The 25,046-nt window shown below is 44.5% G+C and overlaps 1 protein-coding gene across 1 annotated transcript in view; it reads left to right on the top strand.

Moving 5' to 3' along the window:
- The window catches only part of MAP7 (microtubule associated protein 7), a 198,686-nt gene that overhangs the window by 67,298 nt on the left and 106,342 nt on the right, over window positions 1-25,046 (top strand). Inside the window, exons 3-4 of the mRNA XM_040965658.1 lie at window positions 8,871-8,969; window positions 16,054-16,131. Of these exons, the coding sequence (XP_040821592.1) occupies window positions 8,871-8,969; window positions 16,054-16,131 (177 nt within the window). The remainder of the gene's footprint in view (window positions 1-8,870; window positions 8,970-16,053; window positions 16,132-25,046) is intronic.

The following is a 25,046-nucleotide window of genomic DNA, read 5'->3' as shown; positions in this document are numbered from 1 at the left end:
AGGTGTTCATTTGTTTGGAAGCTGGAATAAAGGTCGATTTTCCCTCACTCCCTTTGAAAATACAGCTCAGCAAGTTGCAGTGAACAGAAGACCCAGACAAACGCGTTGGCTGTGTACACATCTGCCAGGTAACCAAGTCAGACAGGAAACTCAAGGAAGCGCCACTGGAGAGGAGTTGGGCTGTTCTAGGCATATTTTTTAGGAGTAAATCATTTTTAGAGGCCCAAAGAGCAGAAGACGACCCGGGACAAAGTTCCTCTAGACTATAAATGTGTTTGATTGGCTCTCTGTGGCTGGTTAATCCTTAATGATGTTTCATAACAATTGCATTCCTTTTGACTTCCTTGGTGAGATGAGGAAATTTCTCTTCCTGTGCTTGGGAAAGAGGATACAAAGTGAATGAGAATGAGTTGAGAGAAGGTCAGAGAGAGGCCTCAGCTCTGATTCTCTCTAGTTCAACACACTAGCAAGTCATAGGATCCTGAATTCACAAGAGCACTGCAAATGTGACTGATAACACAATAAAATCTACTAAAGTGAGATTCTCATAAAAAAAAACTTGCCAAGAATATGTAGTTACTCGTTCAGTTTGGGTTACACATTTGTCCTAATGAAACAGTGAGCTAACCTTCAAACTCATGTCTGTTGTTTGCAAAGATTTTTCTCTTTCCTAAATCTATCTTCCTATTCCAAACTTCACTCAACTCTCCTTTTTCTCCTTTCTTAATCTGCTTTGAAACTAAACACATTATCAAAACCGTTTCCTACTAGACCATTTCCAGTAAGCCCATACCACCCTTTTGACAGTGTTCTAAGATTTTCCACTGTGGTAAAACAAGGAAGGTACAATTACAGAAAGCCTTGAAGTATGGGGCTTGGGCTTCTATTGTAAACTGGAAAACACAATGCTGTACCAGTCGGATGTAGACAATTCTCTGTGTGTTCTACACGGGGAATTCAAGGGTGCACACAAAGGGTGCTGTGGATCCACTCTGCTTTCCCTAGAAAGCTCATGCAGGTCTCCCGATGCGTCCTGTCTGGCGATGACTGCACTGCTAGCTTGACAGTATGACCAGTTGTCTAGGAGCAGGTTGCTGGATAAGGAATAGAAGAGAATAGTGACAGGTTCTTGCGTAGCAGACCGATGAGGAAACAGGCCAGATGGTGGTCTTGCCTCCCCAGGACAAAAGGACAACAGCTCTGCCCCTCCCCTGCTCCACGTAGATGCCATTGCCTTCATTTGTCCCCTTTCTAGGATGAGCCATCTGTGTGGGTCTCCCTCACCCTACATCTGGCATCTTCTGTACAGTATACCAATGCTTGGGTGCATGTCGTAAAGCAATGGTCCTGTAAAAGAATTCCCTTGAGTTAGTTGGCCAGCTTGATTCTGGCTCTGCCCTTTATGACCCTGGGGACCCCCACCTTCAGCAGATTGAGAATCTGCAGTTGCACTGGCTGGTTGGAAGTGGACCCAGCATACTTGAAATGAGTGTATTTACTGGACAACAAGCATAGCAGTTGCAGCCTGCAAATCCCCCTAGCCACCAGTGTCCATGTGTGAGGGCTAGGCTGGCATGCCACTATTTGCCAGGTGGTAACACATGCCACATACTCACTAGTCTTCTGCTTTGGAGAGTTGGTGGAAATTGTAAGACCACTCTTTTGTTTTGGTGGTAGTTACCCCCCCCCCAGATTGGAGTTTTTTTTATTTCATGTGTCTTCATTTGTTATTACAAATAGATATTCAGTAGTTTCCAAAATCTGCTATTTGAGATCTCTTGTTTGATCTCCTATTTGAGGAAGTATTTGAAGTGGATAATTAAAGCTATCGAGGAGCTGACACCTGTTTTAAATCTCCTCTTGTCTTTCCTAGGCAGAGCAATATTTTGTGATTTAAACGCATTTCCTAGGCTGTTCCTGGGTCTGATCATTTCACTGAGTGGCTCAAAGTCCTTGCCTCATCAGATCTCTCCTTGTGCTATGGCATGGTATTCTTCATTACTTCATAGATTATAATATATTTACTTCATGTCAGAAATCCCGTGCCTGTGGATGTCCACAGCAGTTTCATATCTAACAGTGCGTTTGGGGCAACAGCCAGTCTGTGCCGCTCACGGAAGACCTGATTCCAGCTTCAAGGAAGACACCCTCGGGGCCAGGAAGTGTTCTTCCTCCTTTAACTCCACTTCCTGTTCAGAAAAGGCGCCAGTGCTCTTGTGTCAGCCTTGGCAGTTGGTGGAGAGAGTGTTTGTTTAACCTTCCCGGAGCCAGGCAGAAGTGGTAGTGAGGAGCAGTTGTGTAGAGGACCTTGGAATCCTAAACCATGGAAAAGGACAGTTGTTGCTCAGTGATTATCAAGAGTTATTCTAGGTGACATGGTTCTCTCTGGGAGCCTGTCACTTGCAGAAATCCACTGATCTCTAAGGTGTTTCCCATGTAAATGCTGCTAAAACCTTCCTGTGGCATCTTTTTATTTTCCCCGTGGGACTTCGCTACTTTTGCTAATGTCAAAACTAAAACAGTTCTGCCCTAGCATGAAGAAGCAACACTTCTTTCTGATGGGAACAATCAGAGTACATGGGATCCATGAGGCACCAACTGAAAGAGGTGCTGAAACAGGAAATAAGTAGACAAGGGCCACTAAGACAACAGCCTGTTAGAACAAGGTATTTCTATCACCCAAGCAGCATCTTGTTCTGTTGCCTCGTTTATGCCTTATAGTTCATGCATTCTCTTCTGCACCCTAACTTTTTAAGTCAGGCCCCACCTCAACTCCAACTTCATATCAAACCTTCCACGTTTCCTGAACTTTTCCCCAACTGCTCAGCATGTTCTGAGCCTCGCCTCCAGCCAGTAGCCATGTCTGCCTGGGAAAGGCGAGGTGGTTGCTGGGGGAACTGAGGTGTGGCATGAGGTAGCAGCTAGAAGGGGAGATTGAAGACAGATTTGGGGAGATTTTTGGAAGGGTGAAGCACTTGCCTTCATTTTGTAAATGGCGGATACATCTAGGGTTGTTTTTTCATTGTGAGCATAGAATGTCCCCTAAGACAGATATTTAAACAAATGTAACCTAAGTGAACATTTGCTAGTAGTGGTCTCCGAGAGCCTGGTCTCTGTTACTCCCTGGATCTCTTTTGCTCATGACAGCCTCCTGACCACCACATGGGTGCTCGACCTTCCCAATCAGGTCCGTGTTCAAGGCAGGAAGGAAAAGAGGAGGAGGGAAAAGCCTCTGGTCCACGCCACTGAATCGGCCTTGTCTTAAGGATCCCCCCCTACACACACACACCCACCAATTTCAGTTTTCAAAGAATTGACCAGAATGAGGAGACAGGCCTATGGTACAGCAGGGTATGCTGCCTCTTTGTTGCTGTTGTTGTTGTTTATTCAGGTTCACAGAGAGAGAAGAGAGAAATATCTTCCATCTGCTGGAGTTGAGCCAATCTGAAGACAGGAGGCAGGGGCTTCTTCCAGTCTCCCACATGGGTGCAGAGTCCTAAGGCTTTGGGCCATCCTTTACCAGGCCACAGGGTAGGAGCTGGAAGGGAAGTGGAGCAGCTGGAACACAAACTAGCACCCATGTGAGATTCCGGTGGATGAAACGCAAGGACCTTAGCCTACTGCACTGAGCCCTATGCTACCTCTTTAGGCATCTGCATCCAATACTGGAATGCTGGTTTTAATCCCAGCTGCTTTACTTTTTTTTATTATTATTATTATTGGAAAGTGAGATATGCGGAGAGGAGGAGAGGTAGAGAGGAAGATCTTCCATCCATTGATTCATTCCCCAAGTGGCTGCCATGTACGAAGCTGAGTCAGTTGAACCAGGAGCTAGGAGCTTCTTCCAGGTTTCCCACATGGTTCAGAGTGCCAAAGGCTTTGGACCATCCTCTACTGCTTTGCCAGGCCATTAGCAAGGAGCTGAATGGGAAGCTGGGCTACCAGAACATGAACCAGTGCTCATATGGGATGCAGGCACATGAAAGGAAAGGACTTTAGCCTCTAGGCTACCACACAAGGCCCAACTGCTTTACTTCTGACACCACTTCCTGCTAACACATTCTAGAAGGCAGCAGGTGATGGCTCAAGTTCTTAGGGCTCTGGCATTCAAATAGGGGATATGGATGAAATTCCAGACCCCAGGCTTCAGGGACCAATCCCCATTTGGGAGTGAACCATAACAATTCATTCTCTCTTGCTCTTTCTCTCATTCCATCCTGCTTGTCACTCTGCCTTTCAAGTAGATGAAAATCAACTTTCTTTTAATAATTTGGATATGGCATTTCTATTTTAACAGGGTTTGTTTATTTTTGTGAGAGAGTAGAGACAGAGAGAGAGAGAGAGCGCTTCCAGATGCCAGTTTACTTCCCTGACTGCTGCAGTGGCTGGAGCTAGGCTATTCTAAAGCTAGGAGCCTGCAGCCTCCTCCAGGTCTCCCATGTAGTTGCAGGGGCCCAAAATCTTTGGCCGTGGCTTTTCAGGAAGTACTAGCAGGGAGCTGGATTAGAAGTGGAGCAACTGGGAATCTAGCTAGCGCCCATGTGGGTTGCCCACACTGCAGGAGGTAGATGCAACGGGAACAGTTAGAAAGAATTTTATGGGAAAGAGATTTGCACTGGACTGTGACCAATGGGTTGATGCTGTGCTACTGCAATGGAGAGCACATGTTGTTTATTCATAAACCAACAGAATGAAGACCAGGAGTGAAGCTGAGTACAGACTGAGCTTTGGGCCTTAACAGTGTACCCAGACAGACTTGTGTGCTGTGACAGACATGCCAGTGGGGAAGATGGGGTGGGCAGAGCCTGGGCATATTGAACTCTGTGCTTCTGGCTCAGTTTTGCTATGAACCTAAAACTGCGCCTACAGGCAAGATTGGGAGTAAATATTCAGAGAGATCTTGAAGCTGGTATTCCAGGGAGGTTGGAAAGGGGAGGTCACAGGCAGGAAATGACCGCAGTGTAGATGGCATGGAGAGCATGATTGGCCCATGATTTTAACAAGCTAGTAATTAAACATTTGCTGCAAGTGGAGACGAATCTGGATAAACAATCTTTCAGGACTTTTCACTCAACTTTAGTGAATTTCACAACATTTACATAAGAAAATGTAAAATCTTATTTTTTCAGAAGATGGATGAATTATAGATATTTTCCAATACATATGTGTGTTTATTTCCCTGATGGATACTCCAATTGATGGCTGTTGCATCTGCCTCGGCATACTACCACTGGCAGCACCCAACTTGGGGCTCGCACACTACCCCTCCAAAGCCAGGGCCATAGACTGGACATGAAGACTGACCTGGGCCCGAGAAGCTGGCAGTGCCCATGTGAGCACGTGCAGTGTTTGACCTTCTGTGAAACAGGCAGCAGGTGGCAAGACAGAACTGGGGGTCCCCACGAGGTACAAGGAAGGAAGCGGTAAAAAAAAAAATGTGTTGTTAAAAAAATGGCTAATCGGGCCCGGCGCGGTGGCGCAAGTGGTTAAAGGTCCTCGCCTTGCACGCCCGGGATCCCATATGGGCGCCGGTTCTAATCCCGGCAGCCCCGCTTCCCTTCCAGCTCCCTGCCTGTGGCCTGGGAAGGCAGTCGAGGACGGCCCAAGGCTTTGGGAACCTGCACCCGCGTGGGAGACCCCGAAGAGGCTCCTGGCTTCGGATCAGCATAGTATCGGCCCGTTGCGCTCACTTGGGGAGTGAATCATCGGATGGAAGATCTTCCTCTCTGTCTCTCCTCTCTCTGTATATCCGCCTTTCCAATGAAAAAATAATAAAAATAAATCTTTAAAAAAAAAAATGGCTAATCTAATGGATACTCTATTTCCTTCAATGGATACTCTAGGATTAAAATTGCATTCATTTTTCTTTACAAAACTGATGTCTTAATAAAGCTGTCCACAATTTCCGTGGCTTTACTGTCTTGTGAACATGGATGAACAATGTATAAAACCCTGACTTTTATCCACTTTAGTTCTCTTCAGAGTGTTTTCTAGTTGAAGTAAAAACAAACTTTTTTTTTCTCCCCACTCAGTGCCTTTAATTAAGCAAAGTATAATAAAGTTGAGCTGTAATTATTTTCCTTTTCCAAGTTTTTAAATAGTTGCTTCTAATTACACATTAAGTGTAATTGAATTGGGTCTAATGTTACATACTCCGTACCCAGCTGTTGAAATTCAGATGGGTGACTGCAAACCCAGAATTACCAGCTCTCAGTGTAACTGGCAGACCACCGTGGTTGGACTCCCCTAGGCGTGTTGGTGTCTTTCCCTGTACTTTGCTGGGTCATGAACAGCACCCACAGCATGGAGCAGGGCTGATCTCTGGGGCAGGTAGCATTGGCACTGGTGACAAGTCGGTCACCAGATGGAGGAAAAGATTTGCCTTTACTCCGGTTTAGAATATTGCAGCTGGAAAAATAGTGTTTTCTGTTCCTAATGCTGCCCTCTGGCTGAAGGAAGGATTTTGTTATTTATGCATCCATTCATTCATTTGATAAAAGCCTTTTTGGTTGTATTGAAAGTATGTAAGGGTTAGTTCCCTCAGATAAATGTGTCAGCTGGAACTTGGGATGTGAATCAAGGAAGGGAGTGGTCTTCGTGCAGTGGGTGATTAATTCCACGTGGTCCCTACAGCATAGATGGCACATGCACTTTTCTGGAATATGCTGTCCCCAGAGTCAGCTAAGGTGGATGTGTCTGGCTCGTTAACAGGTTCTCAGAGCAACCTTATTAGGTGACTTTAGGGAGAGGTCGAGGGTGGCAGATCTCTCAAAGCAATGTGCCCATCTGGTGCTGTCAGTAGAGACTGCAATCCCTGTGCACTCCCCCTGTCTGTGGGCAGTGCTGGGGGGTGGGCTCGTCATCCCTTGGAGACTAACTCTAAGGCTCACTGTAACTCAGCAGCCCTTTCAATTGTGTGGCTGAAGAGCCATTTAATTTTGAGTCATACCTGATGCAATGATAAAAACCATCCTGGACAAACATGAACTGTTTTCTTTTTTTTCAAGGTTACCTTGACATGGCGAGTGTAGAGTCTTCACAGCTATAGAAATATGACCACATGTGTTCCTTATTCTCTTCATTGGTCATCTTGTTTTGATGCTTTTTCTTGTTAGGCTTTGGTCACAGTTTGCCCCCAAGCACACAAGCTACCCTGCATCCTCTGAGCATTCATTCAATGTCACATTTGTGCCAGATAATGCTTTAGCTTCTAGGGACTTAGTGAATATAAGAAGCCATGGCTCCGTGTTTCAGGTTGTACCAGTGAAGGGAAAATTTATCATAAATCTTCATCTGGCCAGTACCACTCAAAGCCTTTGTTTATGTGGAAGCTGCTGCTTTAAGTGGAGAATGTGATGGGCTTAAACTTCAGCCCTAAGATGCAGTTAAGCAACCTGCCCTTTCCATGATAGTATTACTAACCAAGAAGTTGCTGAAAAAAACACGGACCTTCACAGTGGTGGAAGAGAAAGATGGACATGAAAGCAGAAGGATAGCCTGAGGGCTTTAGAAACATGTCTAACCTAGTGGTTAAAATGAGCAGTGTATAATATTGGGCTAAACTATGTTGCAGTTTTTTAAATTATTTTATTAAATTTAATCTGAGTTATACGTGAACATAGAAAAAATGTGATGGATTTTAGATTTGTCTTGTGATGAGGGTGGCAAATAGAGAGAGTGGTACCAAGATAAAGGCCAGACCTCCTACAACCTGCTCGGCTCTGACAGACCTTGGATGTTGCTGTTGGTGGGATGAGAACTGTTGGAGAATTTTAAACAGCAGCATGGTATGACCTGTTTTAACGGGATCATCTGGCTGGCGAGAAAGGAATAGACTCAGAGGGCCTTGCGGCAGGGACCTGTAGCCTAATTGAGAGGACACATAGATCACAGTGCACTGCTGGTGGGAAAGGTAAGGGTGCCTGAGTTGGTAGGATGTTTAAGGTGGCGCTGTAAGAACTTGCTTATGGGGGATTGGCACAGCATCGGGTTGTGCTCACTTGGGGAGTGAATCATCAAACGGAAGATCTTCCTCTCTGTCTCTCCTCCTCTCTGTATATCTGACTTTGTAATAAAAAAAATAAATTAATTAAAAAAAAACTTGCTAATGAATCCAGTTATACAGTGAAGAAAAAGCGAATCAAGGTGGCCACATGATATTGGGCCAGATCAACTGGAAGAATGGATTAGCCTTAGTTGATGAGGATGACTGGGGAGGGGCAGAGGGAGCAGGTTTGGAAGCAGAAAAAATCCAGGACTTGGGTTTTGATATGATTTTAGTCTAAGACTGTTAAATAAACAACATGCGAAAGCCAGTCACCTGGTTTGTATAACTGAAGAAATGCTCCTCATTCCCACCCTCGTTCCTTTCCTACAGTTCACCTTCATCTATCTAGTAACCCTCGTGATTACATTTTTCTCAGATACTTTTTAGAAAATTTGGTGAATTGGATCTCCCAATCCTCATACGTGGGTGACATGCTTGATTATGTTCTTGAAATGCTGTAGTTCCTAGTGCATGAGATTTGTACAAATTAAGTTCCGCGCCGTTAGTTTCCAGTTGTGCTTCCACGGGGTCACGTTGAGTGTACAATAGGACAGCCGTGGTTGGCAGCCTTGGAGGGTCCCTAAGCGTGCTTCTGCTGTCTGGGATCAGCCACTGATGTCAAGGCCACTGACGTTTGGAATGTTCCCACCACTCGAGAGTGGCTACTGGGAGGGTCAGAGCTATAACCACTTGGTTGTTCCATTTCCTGAGTTTAGCCCTGTACCTGATTCAAAGGTCAATGGCAAAAGTTGGTTAGGTGAAGGTTTCTGAATCTGTTTTAAGAAACTAAATACATCTTTTCTCTTTTGTCTCATTTCAATAGCGTCTGACAGCAATAAAGTGCAAGATAAGAAAACTGCCCCAAACCGGTCCTCCACTGCTACGCCTGGACAGAATAGCAGTCACTCAGGAACTAAACCAGGTATGATGCACTGCATCTGTGGTGGGGTAATGAGGTTCTCCCTAGAACTTCCATTCTCCTAGGACCCAGAAAAGCTTGGTTCGAGTCCTGCCACCAAAACACACACATACTTTCTTGTGTTAGTCTAAGGCTGTGAACCTCTCAAAGCTTTGTTTTGTTGTTGTTTTTCTCTTTAGAATGGAGACTCAAACACCTGTATCTGCTTAGCTCTCAGACTGATTTTTATAATCCATGACATGTAGGGCCAGGTGCATTTATTTACTGTCGGGCAGTGTGCACAGACAGTAATTTTCCTCCTCAGTTTAAAATGTTAGAAGTGATAGAATTTTTTTTATACCTGTGTGCTCAGCATTATTGCATATCGCTTCTGTGGTTTTTTCAAAAATTACTTAAATCTTTACACATAGCAGAGCTAAAGGAGAATTAAAAAATTTTCCCTCTATTTCCTATGATGACCTGACTGACATAGTCATGTCATCAAATGTCCTGTGATTAAGGGCGTGTTGTGCTCAGCGATACAAACCAGCCAGCACTCTGTAAACACAATGGAAACACAATCGGAGAACAGTGCAGGAGCTTACAGATATCCCACAGCCACAGCGTGTTCCTCAGGAGGGATGAGTGTGCAGTGTGGTGACAGCAGACCAACAACAGACAGTAAAACAAGCAAACTGACTACCCTAGGAGAGGCGTGGCAGCCCAGTTCATGCTGCCTCCAAGGCCAGAGTTGCTCAAGACCTGGGTAGCTATGAGACTAAAGATAGAAGTCATTAGACCCACTTCACAGAAGACATTCACCACTTTGCCTCGTTTTGTGATTTAATTTTTCTCTAATGCGGAAAAGATCTTGGACACAAAAGATAAATGTGGCTTGTCACTTAGAAGAGAGGCAGTAACATAACAAAGTAACAACATTATTGTAACTATTGTTTCAGTAGGTTTTAGTGGCAATGTACAGTTTTGGCAGAGATTAAATTAGCCATCTGAAATTTCCCTGTTAGCTTGCCTTTTCTTTCATCCGTCCATCCATCCATACACCCATTTCCCAGCCACCATCTGATTGTTTACTGAGTCGCTCTGGGCTTGTACAGACAGACTGCCCAGCCTGTGTGCTCAGCAAGCTCATTCTAGCAGATGCTTCTTCCTTAAAATTCAAGTGAGAAATTGAGTTCTTAAACATTTGTCTCTCCATAAGAATATAGCACAGCTAGATTTCTTTGTCCTTGTCTTCCCTTTCATATTCACCGTTCCATCTTGAATTCTTACATTGTTTACTGTGCAGTTGTAACCTTTGTGTCTCGACAACACTGTTTCATTCTATGTTAGCACCATGAAGATACCCTGGATATGTTGTTAAAAGACAGAGCCACACACCCAGTAGGATAGCCTAATGGTTAAAGTCTTTACCTTGCATGCCGGGATCCCATTTGGGCGCCAGTTCTAACCCTGGCAGCCCCACTTCCCATTCAGCTCCCTGTTTGTCACTTGGGAAAGCAGTCGAGGATGGCCCAAGGCCTTGGGACCTTGCACCCATGTGGGAGACCTGGAGGAGGCTCTGGGTTTCTGGCTTCAGATTGGCACAGCTTAGGGAGTATATCAGCAGATGGAAGATTTTCCTCCCTGTCTCTCCTCCTCTCTGTATATCTGCCTTTCAAACAAAAATAAAATAAACCTGAAAAAAAAGACAAAGCCTTAGGCCTGGCACAGTAACCTAGCAACTAAAGTCCTCACTTTGCATGTGCCAGGATCCCATGTGGGTGGTGGTTCATGTCCTGGCAGCCCCGATTCCCATCCAGCTCCCTGCTTGTGACATGGGAAAGCAGTCAGGGATGGCCCAAGGCCCACATGAAAGACCCAGAGGAGGCTCCTGGATCCTAGCTTCAGATTGGCTGTCTCTGGCCATTGCGGCCACTTGGGGAATGAATCAACAGACAGATCTTCCTCTCTGTCTTTTCACCCCTCTGTGACACTGCCTTTCCAATAAAAGTAAATACATCTTAAAAAGAAAAAAAAAGATAAAGCTGTGCCCTTCAGTCGATAGTACTGCTGATTGAAGCAGTATAGAAATAGGAGATCATGACAGAGTACCAGTGTGATGAGAGCGATGTGTGCCTTAATCCCAGTAGACCTCTGTCTTCATAGGGCCGTTTGACTTGCATGGCTCACATCAGCTGAAATAAGGAGACAGTTCATTTATGATGGTGCCTTCTGTCATCTGTGTGCTTGCTTGTATGTACTCGACAGATAGATGTTCTATACAGAAGGCTTATATTTTGGAAGTTTCCTTTTTTTTTTTTTTTTTTTTTTGTAATTCTCTGTTTCAGAGATGCTGCAGAGGTTAAATGGGACAACAGGGATCAGGCCTGCAGTTAAGACATCCCCACATCCCACAGTGATGTGGGTTTCAGTTCCCAGCTCCATCTTTCTACCAATGCAGAATAGAGGCAGCATTCATGACTCAAGTAATTGTGTCCCTCATCACCCACGTGGAAGGCCTAAATTGAGTTCCATATCCTGGGCCCTGGCCCAGCCCCTCTCTGGCTACTGGAGATATTTGGGGAATAAACCAGTAGAACCTGTGATGGACTTCCGTATAACTAACTAAATAAATACATGTTAGAGAAGTCTTGTGTTGGAGGGCTGGAGTCTTGGGAATGATTGCCTAAAGCCCTTTATTGATTTCCATCATTTAGATTTTTAAATGGGAAAAGCACAAGCTGTGATTTGGTATGCTTGCATCCTCTCCCAAAATGAGACATGGACATCATGACCAAATGTTTTCTAATACTGGATCCTTGCCCCGTAAAAGAATTTAGTCACACATCCTCTCCTCCTTTAACTGCTGTTAGATAGAACTCATTCAGTGACTCCAGAACACGTCTTCCTTAGGAAACATCTGTTCGTGCTCAGACCTCCTTGGGAAGCTCTCCCTGTGGTTGCACTGATCTCTGGCCCCACCTTCCTGACCCACAATATGTAGGAAGGACCATCACTCTTGTTTCTGAATACTTGAACACAGACCATGTTTACTAGTTCCTGAAGAAGCAGGAGATAGTTTCACCTCAGTGGCCAAACCTGGGCCAAGGCAAAGCTAAGAGCCAGGTCTCCATCCTGTTTTCCCACAGGGGTGGCAGGGACCCAAGTACTTGGACCATCTTCCTCTCTTCTCCCAGAAGTGTTAACAGGGAGTTGAAATTGAAGTGAGCAGCTGGGATTTGACCTGTTGCTCATATGGGGTGCCAGTATTTCAGGCCATGCTTAATGTGCTGCCCCTCAGCACTGGGCCTCCAAGCATCGCTTCTGGTTATAGCTTCTTGCTCATGTATGCTCTATGCAGCAATAGGTTCTGACTCAGGTGTTTGGCTTCCTGCCTCCTACATAGAAGACTGCAGTAGAGTTCCTGGCTTTTGGAATCAGCCTGGCCACTCTTGCCAGACCATTGCAGAGCTTTAAAGTAATGAGACAGCAAATGGAAGATCTCTCTCTCATTTGAATCAATAAAAATAAAATTAAGTTTAAAGTTAATCAGGGGCCTTTGGTGTTGGGGAAAAAAGAACCCCCTTAATTCCTATCCCTTTATGAGTTCCTGCCACAAGCCTTTAAAAGAATCACCAAGTCTTCATTCTATCTCAGTGTTTCGAAGTAGTTTCCCCTCACTGGGAAATGCATGTCCTGCAAGTGTCTGGCCCTCCCTAACTGCTCCAACCTGCTGTTCTAATGATATGAAGGACAGCATGACAAGGTTTTAAGCCCAAGCTCTTTCACTTCATTTGTGCCGCCTTTCTTAGTCATTATTTATTTCTCTGAGTTCTCTTACTTGAATAATATCCAGGGCAACTGTTCATCGGATGAACAAATGCTTAGCTAACTCAGGGGATCATCAAGAATAAAATGATAGGGCCCGGCGCGGTTGCACAAGTGGTTACGGTCCTCGCCTTCCACACCCGGGATCCCATATGGGCGCCGGTTCTATCCCGGCAGCCCTGCTTCTTTTCCAGCTCCCTGCCTGTGGCCCGGGAAAGCAGTCGAGGACGGCCCAAAGCTTTGGGACCCTGCACCCACATGGGAGACCCGGAAGAGTCTCCTGGCTTCGGATCAGCATAGCATCGGCCGTTGCGCTCACTTAGGGAATGAATCATCGAACAGAAGATCTTCCTCTCTGTCTCTCCTCTCTGTATATCCACCTTTCCAATAAAAAAAAATAAATAAAAATAAATCTTTAAAAAAAAAAATAAAATGATAATGAATGTGAGGGTGATTTGTAAAATGCAAACCACTCAAAGAAGTTACTTATTTTGCACACAGTAGTTGTTAGCTAGGAGTCAAAGTCAAGTGAATCCAGGTTGATTTTCCTGATCTTCAGGAGTGGTCCTCTAGCAGTAGAGCGACCGAATTTTCAAGCTTATGAACTGCACTACATATGGAATCTCACCTTCCCATCCTGTCATTCGTCAGAGGGCCGGCCCGGTCTGTGCTTTTACCGTCATAGACTCAGGCTGCCTGCAGAGAGCAGCTATAAGCTCAGTTACACCAATGGTCTGGATTGTTTTGAGCCTTTTTTTCTTCTTCTGATAATCAGTAACTTTGATTTGATCAGAATAGTTTGTTTTTTTTTGAAAGAAGTAGCACTAGTAACTAACCAAAATGTCACGGTACCCCATCAGGACTGCAGGATGAACCTTGGGATGGTAATACATGTGCCCACAATAGCGACCTCTCTCTGTTCACGGTCCAGCTGGGACTGCAGTGCTGGAAATCTGATGAAACCAGCTGGTCTGAAGGGCTGTGGCACAAGTTGGGCTGCTACTCCTGGATCTAAAGGAGCCTTTGATCCTAAGCCCTGCTGTGTGCTAGTCGATTTCCGGTTGAGGAAATGGCAACCTCAACCTCAAGGGCAGAACAAACCAGGGATATCCCTCCACGATGTTCTTGTAGACAGGGACCTCATGTCTAAGCTGACCCCAGGAATTCTAGCCCAGCTCAACTACATACTTTCAAACGGGGCAGCAGGTGCAGGTGGGAGGAGCAGATAAAGTACAGGCTCCCACTGGCACTGATACAATGTATGTGGATCTCAAAGAAGAGCTAAAGAAAAGAGACCAGTATCTGCCAACCTTCAAACCACATAAACAACTATCTGTGGTACTGAGGCAGTTGGGAGGCTGGGTGCAGCTTGTCCCTTATCCCCCCCCTTTCCCTAGATTCAGGAGGAAGAGAAAGAAAATTTGGCAACAGTAGTCTCATTCACTTTCTTTAACCCTCAGTCTTTCTCACCCTGATCAACTATGTAAACATATTTTTAAAAAGAAAAAAAAAAAAGAATATCAGTTTCCCAGAGATCAGTTTATTTTTCCCAGCATGACCTGCATCTAGACTTTACCTAGTTGATGGATGAATAAGGAACATCTTGAAGTGCAAACCTAATTAATAGGTAATACAAAACTTACAGGAAAACATTTATATTTTTTTTCCAGTAGAAGCTCCTCTTCTGCAACTTTCCCAGTCAAACCAGCAGTTGAAATGATAATAACCAATTGAAATGCCCCAGGGCCATTATTAAAGGCCCACAAGGTGAGGGTACTAACACAAGAGGAAGGTGTCAGCTGTAACCAGACATCCCCTGATCCCAAAGGAACCTTCCAGAAGGTCAAGGCTAAGCATGCTATGGGGGGTCCACATCTGTCCACCCTTAGCCCGGGGAAGCACCAGTGCACCACAGATGCAGTCATGTGAGAAACTGACATATTGCGCTTAGAAATGAGTAAGGCAGGGCTGGGGCTGTGGCATGACAGTAAAGCCAGCAACCCATATTGGTGTCAGTCCAGGCACCAGCTGCTCCACTTCGAATCCAGCTCTCTGCTAATGTGACTAGGAAAGCACCAGAAGATGGTCAAGTGCTCTTGGGTCCCTATACCCATGTTGGGAGCCCCTCCCTCTGTAACTCTGCCTTTCAAATGTATAAATTAATCTTTTTTCTTTAATGAGGAAAGCAAGCACAAGGAAAAATTATCCCATCCCTCATCTCACTCCCCAACAGAGACCTGCTTTATCAGAAGCGCTCAGGCTAGTCTGGGCTTGGATCATGGCACACTCAACCTGCCATACTTCCAAAGTTTGGGAAATGTCTCAGATTCTCCAACTAGGAAGTATACCACCTCTTTCTTGCACTGTTCTTGAGGCTATTCATTTTAAATTAGGCTCTCAAAAGGAAGCATTTCATTGCATAATTGGGGATTGCCTCATTGCTGTAGTAACACCAGGTATGGTTATGACCTGGAGTTTGCAGCTTTGGTATGGGTCAAGGAAGTTGGGTGTGCACTATTTGTTGTTAGGCCTTCTCTTCAAATGGAAATGACAAATACTTTATATTGTTGACAGTTAACAGATTCTATGTATTTAAGAATTAAACTTCATTTTACAACCATTTCATAAGGCGCTTAAAGAACTTTTAGATAGTTGATTTTAAGCCTTTATAATTAAATGTAAGTTTTTAATGAGTGTGTAATCTGTGCACAGTAAGTCAGCACTAAGCTTTCTTCTAGCTTCCCCTTGACTGTTGTTGGTCCAGTGTTGCACTTGCATGCTTTGCTTCCAGCATTCAGTTTTACAACAGCCATGATTTCCTTACACCAAAAACAAATGACAGCAAACCCCACCCTCCTGCCCCCAGCGGATAGGTCTACCTCCACAGCCAAGCTCTTCCTCATCCACTAGTAACCATCTGTTCAGCACAAATTCACTTCCTTAGAATCCCATGTGGTGCTGAGGAACAGGCTTTTGAAAGCATAGAAGCAGTAGAAATCTGATAGCCCAGGAACGTAAAACATCTTTTATATTGTTTGATGTAAATAGCCTAATGGATACCAGTATGATATAAATGTCTATAATGCTTTCAAATAGAAAAGTGCTTGAAAATTCGCAGGAAAATTGTAACAATTATGGTTGAGACTTGAGTCACTGGTATTCCTTGTAGGACAAGTTGTAATATTCGTCACATTTAAAGGACAGAAAAGTATTGATCAGTGCATGGCTGTTATTTTGTTTTAAATTCATTCTTCCTCATGTTTTTTACTCTCCTTTTCAGATCCCCCGCCTGTGCTTCGGGTTGATGACCGGCAGCGGCTGGCCCGTGAGCGTCGCGAGGAACGGGAGAAGCAGCTAGGTACCCCAAGGCCCTGATTTGATCATTCAGGGTCGTTTTTGTGGAATCATTACTATTCCGCCTCCGGGACCAAATGGGTAGCACAGTGGTCCCTGCACTGTCTTGCATGTCTTTGTGAATTAAGCAGATGCCTTGTGAAGCAGAACTTAGAAGGACACATGAACATCTAGCTAAGCCCTAACTAATCCTCCTCCAGCCCCTGGAGTAGGATCATTGTGAGGGCCTGTGTTGTAGTCATGGTTGCCTGTGGCCCTGGAAAGAATATGCATCTATGAGTGAAGGGACGTTGCAGCTCACATGTTAAAAGCTGAGCGACTGCAAGGACAATAAACGTGCGTTTTGTTTTCTTTTGTTTTATTGTGAACAGTTATGAGTCTGCACATTGTCAGTCCACTTCCTGCCTGCCGTGGTAAATAAAGCAGGGCTGCCAGTGAGTTTGTGGGCAGACACGCCTCCCCTGCTGCCTAGGTGTCTCATTTTCCTCTTCTTCCCTGAGGCCCCTGGGAAAGCTTAGCAGCTCCGGTATTGGCCTTTGTTCTCCTGGAAAGCTGAGTCACCGCACTAGCTACCAGGAAGCCGGGATCGGAGCACTCGGAGGTTGGACAGGCACTTCCCTCTAGAACACTGGACAAACAGGCAGGTGCCCAGCCCCTCCTGGGCTTTGATGTGAAGTCCATCCATGCAAAGTTGCTAAAGCAGCAACTTGTGTGCTTTGGAAACCTTGACTGCTTGCTCAGCATGCCTCTGAGGCCAGAGCATGTCGGAGCATTTTAAAACTTTGAATGGCGTGAGATCACCAAAACCTTCCAGGTGAATGACCTGTAACTTTTTTGAAGTTCTACACATTAGAGTTAATGTGTTGTGAGAAAGGACCCCGGGCCCATGATAGCACCAAGCTTTTTCTTACTCAAGAGCTCAAATCTGTGAATTTTAGAGAAAGCTGGTTTTCAAACATCTGATGATGCCCTTGTTGTAAATGCTTTCAAATACAGGCATGTTTCTGTCTCCTCTGTAATGGCCAGATGAGGTCATTTTTTTGCCATGGGGTTTTCTTAGACTGAACAAACTCCAGTGACTTGCTCTGCTGCTTCTGTATCTAGTGTTTCCACCCAGAGCTGAAGTCCCAGCCCCAACAGGTGTCCTGCAGGCAAGTGGAGGTCCCCTAAGGCCAGGCTGCCTGTGATCCTTGGGGTCAGGGGCAGAGATTGGAGTGACAAATGAAGCAGGCAGAACAAAGACAGAGAAGACAGTACGGAGTCAAGAAGAGACTCTAGATGGACAGAAATAAGAAACTGACTACAGCAGAGCCCCCACCACCCCTGCCAACCCCCACCAAATGGCTGCAACCGAGCCCGGTACTGAGCCCCTTAGTTTAATGCCTCTTATTGTCTTATCACATACTTGTGGGCATGACTTCAGACAGCCTCAGCCTGTTACCTGTTTTCTTTCCTCAAGTGGACAACTTTTACCTTTACAGCTTCTCTTGGACTTGTGCACACCATTCTAATGCTGCATTTGGAGTGATTCTTAAGTTAAAAAAAAAAAAAGACAAAGAAGGAGGACAGTTACTTAGGTATTTAAACGTAAGCACTGCGATACTGTGATTACTGACTGACTTGCAAGCAGGAAGCACATACAACAGAATGATTCATTTCTTGGGAGCTGGGAGCTCTGTGGGCATCTGGGGCCTGAACCAGCACATGGGAACAGGGTTGCCTGGTCCTTTCTCTTTTATCCTTGCCTCTGGCTCTTCAGCTCTGTCTGCCTGTCTCTCTCTCTCCCTGCCTCTCAAATTTAAAAAATAACAATGAAGTGTTAGTGATCTTTATTTGATCCATAGATTCTAAATAGCAAGGTCAGACAAGTTTGATTTTGCTCAGGGTGGAGGCCAGGGATGGAGATTCCATTTGTTTTCATGGGTTCAGCACTCTTTTTGTATGGATCCTACCTTTCCAGCTCCTCGTAGGCCAGTAAATGGTTCCCTGGGATCTGAAGCTCAGCTAAGAGAAAGCGAAATTACTCGTTATGTTCGAATCCAGAGCCAACTTACCTCAGTACCCTCTACTTCCATAAACCACACCAATGTTTTCTTGGCTCCCAGAATTGTTTTATTGGAGCCTTTTTTTTTTTTTTAAACTTTATTAGAAAGGCAGATCAGATTTATGGAGAGGAGAGACAGAAAGATCTTCCATCCACTGGTACACTCCCCAAGTGGCCACAATGGCCAGAGCTGAGCTGATCTATTGCCAGGACCAAGAACTTCTTCTGGCTCTCCCATATGGATGCAGGTTCCCAAGGTTTTGGGCCGTTCTCTACTGCTTTTCCAGGCCGTAAGTAGGGAGCTAGACGGGAAGTAGGGCAGCCTGGTTACAATCCATATGGATCCCAGCACTTGCAAGGTGAGGATTTAGCTATTGAGCCATTGCACCAGGCCCTAGGAGCCATCTCTGCTCTACTCTGCTTCTGCTAGAGGCACTGGGCTCTTTCTGACAACCATAATCAGTCCCTGAATCTTGTGTAGAATGGGGCAGGCCCAATAATGCCCAAGGGCCAACGCTGCCCCTCCTGACCACCCTACCTTTGGGGTCATTTGCTACCACCAGGTATTGGTCTGTACCCAGGCTGCTCATCTAACTAGAGCTTCAGCATGCCTGGCCCACCCTGTCAGTAGAAAGTGGCGTACTCTGCGCCCAAGTTCATTTAGTCACAAGTCTGGGAGACTCCACCTTTAAAGTAAACATTAGATGCACTCCTTTTACATCCGCCAGCTTCGCCATCACCCAGGTCAAGGCCTTAGGGCTCTTGTGTTTTAACCACTGAAATGCCCTCTCTGCAACAGCATGTCGCAGGACCTTCCCGGGAAGTGTTCATTAGTCCATCATTTTCTCCTGTGTACTTCGTCTTACACAATTGGTACATGTTAGCTCACATTCAAGTGCTATTTTCTATTCTGCTGAAATTGTTTTCTATCTTGATTTTGAATAACTCCCTGATTATTATTATTTCAAGTATCTAACGAATATAACTGGCCTCTCATTCTTTGTGTTCCTGTACCTGATCAGGGCTAGTCATAAAACAGTTGTGTAGTGAGTATTTGCTGAGCTTCCTTAGTCTGCAGTCTTCAGGGAAATATAAACGGTGACCACAGATGTTGACTGAACAGTAAAAAAGGTCAGACAATGTCCCAAATACTTCATTCCACTTAACCACATTTTATAGCTGATTAGCATGGTAGTTGTCGGTTTTTCTTATGTGAGCCTGCAGTTATTAATAATGTGTTAAATTGAATGCCATTCATTTTGTTTTTAAACTACATTGACTATGTAGCTTCAGGAAGCCACTGAGAGAATCTTGAAAGAATTGATAAGTAATAATCCTTTTATTTATTTTTTTCAATTTTTGCCACAATATCTATCTGAGATCATGTGTTAGGCATGGGTAGGATAATCAGGATCCATGTGAAAATTCTTCGACAACTGAAGCTATAAGGTAGAGAGACGCTAGTGCTTTAAACACTCGATGAATTTTTAAGCCTCAGGGACTAGCTCTGTACCCACCTGTCACATGAAGGAAATGCTGTTCCACCTTCTCGTAGAAGGACATCACTTGACACGAAATAAAGGATGAGATGTAAGTGTGTGTGGAGATTCTGATGTCTTTTTTAGAGAAATTTTATAGCATTTATTTGTTGTTAACCTTTGACTCCATTAACAGTAATCCTGTCAGTGTGAACTTGGACACGACCTTGATGACTAATTTCCTTTCAGAAACCATTACAAGGATCAGAGCATATAAAATTTCTGTTCACAGCACAAATTCACTACCCTCCCTGTTGCCATCTATTTTTGTATTAATTCATACATTCAGCTAATGATTAATTATTTATTTAGTATTGAGCCAGAAATACTAGGAAAATTGAAGTAAAAGAGATAAATTTCATAACTTCCTGAAATTTATAACAAGCAAGAGTGTAAGATCATAAACTAAGATCACATTTTAGCCAAAGCTTACTTCTCATTGCATCCCATAACCAATCCATCAGCAGATACTCTCAGCTCAACTGTCAAAATATATCTAGCATGTAATCTGTTCCCATAGCACTACCAGCAATGCAGTCACCTTGACCAAGGCCACCAAAATCTCTCACCGGGTTATTGCTATAATCTCCCAGGTGGTCTTGCTGGTTTCCTTCTGTTGGGTAGAAACTGCCTCTTCTCAACACAGCAGCCAAGCATCCAGTTGAACCTAGACCCTCCAGTGCTCTGTCCCCCAAACCATCTAATGGCTTGCATCTCACTTGGGGCAGAAGTCAAAATGTTACCTTCCAGCAGCTGTTCAATTGCTGTCGTGCTCCAGACGCACCAACTACTGTGCTACTCCTTACACACATAAACACACACACACACACATTGCCATCAAGAGCTGTGCACTTGTGTGCTGTGCCTGGAATGGTTCCTGAAGGCTCCTCTTCCTGCAGGTTTTGTATACTTCTTAGTGAGGGCCTCCCCTCCTCCTCGTGTACAATTGCAGCTCTCTCAAACCAGGGTTACCTTTCCCGGTCTCCCCGGCACTGTCACCATCTAAGCACATCCATCTGTTGTATACTTGTGTATTAACTGTTGGCCCCACTGGAATATATACTCTATAAGGAAAGGGATTTATGGGTTGGTTTTTGTTTTGTTTTGTTTTCCATTTCTGTAGCCCAGCACACAGAAAACCTTGACCTGTAGTCCAAGGTCAGCAGTTACTTGTTGGATAGGAAATCCACAGAAAAGATGAATACAGCAGTTAAAACATGATAAAATTATCACGTAATAGTTACCCTTATCACCACCATTTTCTCAGATGAGCAAGAACACAGATACATTTTGGATAGTTGTGGATCTCAGGGTTTTTTTTTTATTATTTTTTATTTTTCAATTTGGTAAGAAAAATAAAGAGAATATTTAAGGAGTGTTTATCAGACAAGTAGATTCTGTGCATGTGGGAAGATACCCCGAGAGTTTGAAGTATCCGTTATGTTTCATTTTGGCTTGAGTGCTTTGGCACATAGGAGGCATTCTATAGTTATTTTCTGACCAAAAAAAAAACCCTTAATGTGAATTAATCCACCTGTTAAGGAATGTATGAGACAGGCAGTGCCTTTGAAGAAATATTTGGCTTTGAGAATCTTTCGTTTGTATTAGGATTTGTAGCTATGTTGAAGCTGTAAAAAAAAAAATAATGTATGCATATATGTGCGTGTATGTATGTGCATTGACATGTAATGTATATTTGCACATATATGCACATTGTGTATACATGTATGTGTTAAGTGTTTGAACATGTGTGTGAGTGCATATATGTATAAACATAAATGCTATGTTCATATGTATACACGCATGTGTGTATAAGTATGTATATATGTAGTATTTTAGGAAGAAACATGCCATATGAAGGATTTTAGTCTTTGAAGACTCCAATTCAGTTAGATTTGGGTTTCTTCACCAGATGACTTCACTCAAAATTCTTTGCCCTTCCATTCACAGCTTTCTTATTTCATCTTTCTTGTTTCTTCTTTTTTCCCTCTTCCAAACCTCGTTGTATTTTCAACTCAGGGTCAGCAGTATGAATAGTATGGTCAGGAGGTAACCCATTTTAATCCGGTTTAGAGCGTTTGTCTTGAAAATGCTGAAAGGCACATTGTTGGTAATTAGTAAACAGTCAATAACACTACCCAGATTAGAGCCATGAGTTTACAAAACGATCATTAGTTTTGACCAGAGTTTTGCTCTTCAGAGACCATCTACAGAAACGGCATGGGCTTTAGGGAAATCCATCTTTTCCACATTGGATACACTGGGGCAAATCTGTGGCCACTCTTGGCCTCCAGGTCTCCTGAGGTGGTTGTGACTTGATGACAGCAATGTACAAAAGCTCCAGACAGCTAACAACAGGCTGAGGGATCTGACTGCCCCATGGTGGAAGGACGGCAGCCATCCATACATGCTGCAACAGCTGTATCAGGAGGCAGTCTCAGGGCAGGAGAGACACCGCTCGGTGCAGCATGGATTAGGTAAGCAGAAGCTGAAACCTTGGCATAAAGTGAATCACTACAACTAGATGATGATGAAAGCTAAGAGCCTTGGCCTTTGGTCATCCAGCTCTGCCCCCATGACAGAAGGAGCTACAGTCAGTGGGAGGCAGTGCCTTCTTGTCCCTAAGCCCAGTGGTGGCACATTGTTGGCACCTTGGACTCAGGGCAGCTCAGCCTGGGCTTGAGTTCGGACTCCGCCATCATAAGACTGGGAGGTACCAGGCAGGTGACATCACTTCTCCATGCCTCAGACTTCTCAAGGTGAAGTCAGTTGAATAGTGCTGTCTACCTTGTCGCTCAGTGTCTGGGTTGATCCTGCCTGCCACTCGCTTGATGTCAGCACCAAGTGGGAGCTGAAGCCTCTTAGGGAAGTTGGGAAAGCACACAATTTCCACAGTGACCGACTGGGAGCATGCAAGTGGGGCCCTGATGTTCCTGAGCAGACACGGAGGATTCTGTGCTTCCTGGTACAGCACAGAATGTTAGTGAGTCCACAGGAAGCAGAAACGGGTTAGGGTTACAGATGTAGTCCCAGAGCCAATCATTGAGTCTGTAAAACTACTACAATAGAGACTCGGCACTCCTCTCAACCTTGTCCTGAGGGTACAAGGGAAGCTCTGGATCATCCCTAGGTATTAACTGCTGGCTCAACAGCCCCTCCATGGCATAGTCCCCAGAAAAAAAAAGCAAAGTAGAAGAGCCCCTAAATGGCATGAGGGCTGTGGGTGCCCTCCAAGGTCGCACTGCGTGGTAGCCAGTCGCTGAAAGGAGGAATAATTTAAAATGACAAGTTGAGAAGGTTTTGTATGACCAGAAAGGTCCCATGCTTGGACACCACCCCCTCCTTTAACTCCTTGATTCATTTTTCCATCAAACCTTTTGAGGTTTTATTGTGGTGGTTCTTTTTTGTTTTGTTTTTACCATCTGTTAAGCAAGACTGTGTGAATTGCAGGACGAACTCAGAAACACGTGAAAGAGGAGTTGCTACAAGCAGGAGCGTAAGTGCTGTGATGGCTGTGTGAGTAGCCGTGCTGCAGCACCCTTGCTGTGGTCTCCAAGAGATCCTAGGAGGAAGGCTCACTTGGCTGAGGAATTAAGATTATGTAACCCTAGACCATTGGGTCTCGTGAGTCTGGGATCAGAATACAGAAATAGAGCAGATTCCAATTTGGGGTAGGAAAGAATGTGCAGATACTGACCAAGGTTGTTTGATAGATCTGAGAAATTCAGGCTGAATTGGAGACTGTCCAGAGTGCATGCAGAGGCACAGTGTTAGGAAATAGCTGAGAGTGTAAGGGCTAGATAAGAGCCAACTTGACGTATTACTCTTCTTTCTTTAATGCTATGTGATCCTGAAAACATTTAACTTCTTTGCATCTTTTCTTCATGTGAGCTGTAATGCCATTTGTCTAGTAGCAAAATTCCCACATGTATTACATTTTTGTTTTCATTTGTCTAAGTACTTACTCATTTTCTATTTCCATGATGCTTTACTAGACGCTTGGTTTTAATAACATGGCTGGGTTTTCCTGTTTTGTTTTGAAGACTTATGTATTAATTTGAAAGGCAAAGTTAGAGACGGAGAGAGAGACAGAGGGAGCTCTTCCATCTGCTGATTCACTCCCCAGAGTGGGCCTGCCTGAAACCAGGACCTGGAGCTTCTTCCAGGTCTCCTATGTGAGCGCAGGGGGCCCAAGCGCTTGGACCATCCTTCACTGCTTTCCAAGGCATATTATCAAGCATATTATCAAGAAGCTAGATGGGAAGTGGAGAGCCAAGGGGCCTCTCCCCCCAGGTCCAGATTCTTTGCTGGCTCACTCTTGGGGTGCCTGTATCCCTGAGGGATGCCTGCATTGAATTCATTGAATTCCCACTCCCCACTACATCCCAGCTTTGAGCCATGATACGGGAGCTGTCTATCTGTCCTTCCCACATACATTGTGTTTTCCTTTATCTTCTATTAGTGGTTCCTTTTTATTCCCAGTCATTGGCTGCTAAAGGAAGCTGCCTAGCATTTCATGCACAAATCCAAGAGCTACAACCTGTAGAGTAGTTTACTTCTCCATCTTTAGATCCTCTTAGTTTTCCAAATTTTATCAATACTATCCAGAATTGAGGAGTTGGACAAAGCTATTCGATTTTTCTTTCCAAGAGTCATTATATCCCAACAGTGTGTTAATAATAACATGAAAATGACATTGACTTGTAAGTATTCACAGTAATCATTGAAACAAAGAAGAAAAGTTAAAATTCAAAATCAAAACAGAAAGAAACCTCCTGATAATCCCACACATGTCCATGAAAGCCTGAGTCATAAGAGTTAATTGGGGTCACCTCTCTGTCTTTTGGCTAAGATCAAGTGAAGAGTTAATTGGGAAAATTTCCAGAGGTCACTCTATTAAATGCTTTGTAATTTAGAAATAAGACAGTTTGGGGTCCGACAGTGAGGCCTGGCAGCATGGCCTAGCAGCTAAAGTCCTCGCCTTGAACGCGCCGGGATCCCATATGGATGCTGGTTCTAATCCCAGCAGCTCCACTTCCCATCCAGCTCCTTGCTTGTGGCCTGGGAAGGCAGTCGAGGACAGCCCAAAGCCTTGGGACCCTGCACCTCTGTGGGAGACCTGGAAGAGGTTCCTGGATCCTGGCTTCGAATTGTCATAGCACCGACCGTTGAGCTCACTTGGGAAGTGAATCATTGGATGGAAGATCTTCCTCTTTGTCTCTCCTCTCCTCTGTATATCTGACTTTGTAATAAAAATAAATAAATCTTAAAAAAAAAAAAAGAAAGAAGGCAGTTTGGCTGATTTTCCCAATATACCGTAAGAATTAGTAATAGAAT

This window comes from Ochotona curzoniae, unplaced genomic scaffold (genome assembly GCF_017591425.1).
Source record: "Ochotona curzoniae isolate NIBS_2020 unplaced genomic scaffold, NIBS_Ocur_1.0 scaffold_3890, whole genome shotgun sequence".
Classification (NCBI taxonomy): Eukaryota; Metazoa; Chordata; class Mammalia; order Lagomorpha; family Ochotonidae; genus Ochotona; species Ochotona curzoniae.
Note: the sequence above shows the minus strand (reverse complement) of the source record. Positions and strands in the feature narration are given on the sequence as shown.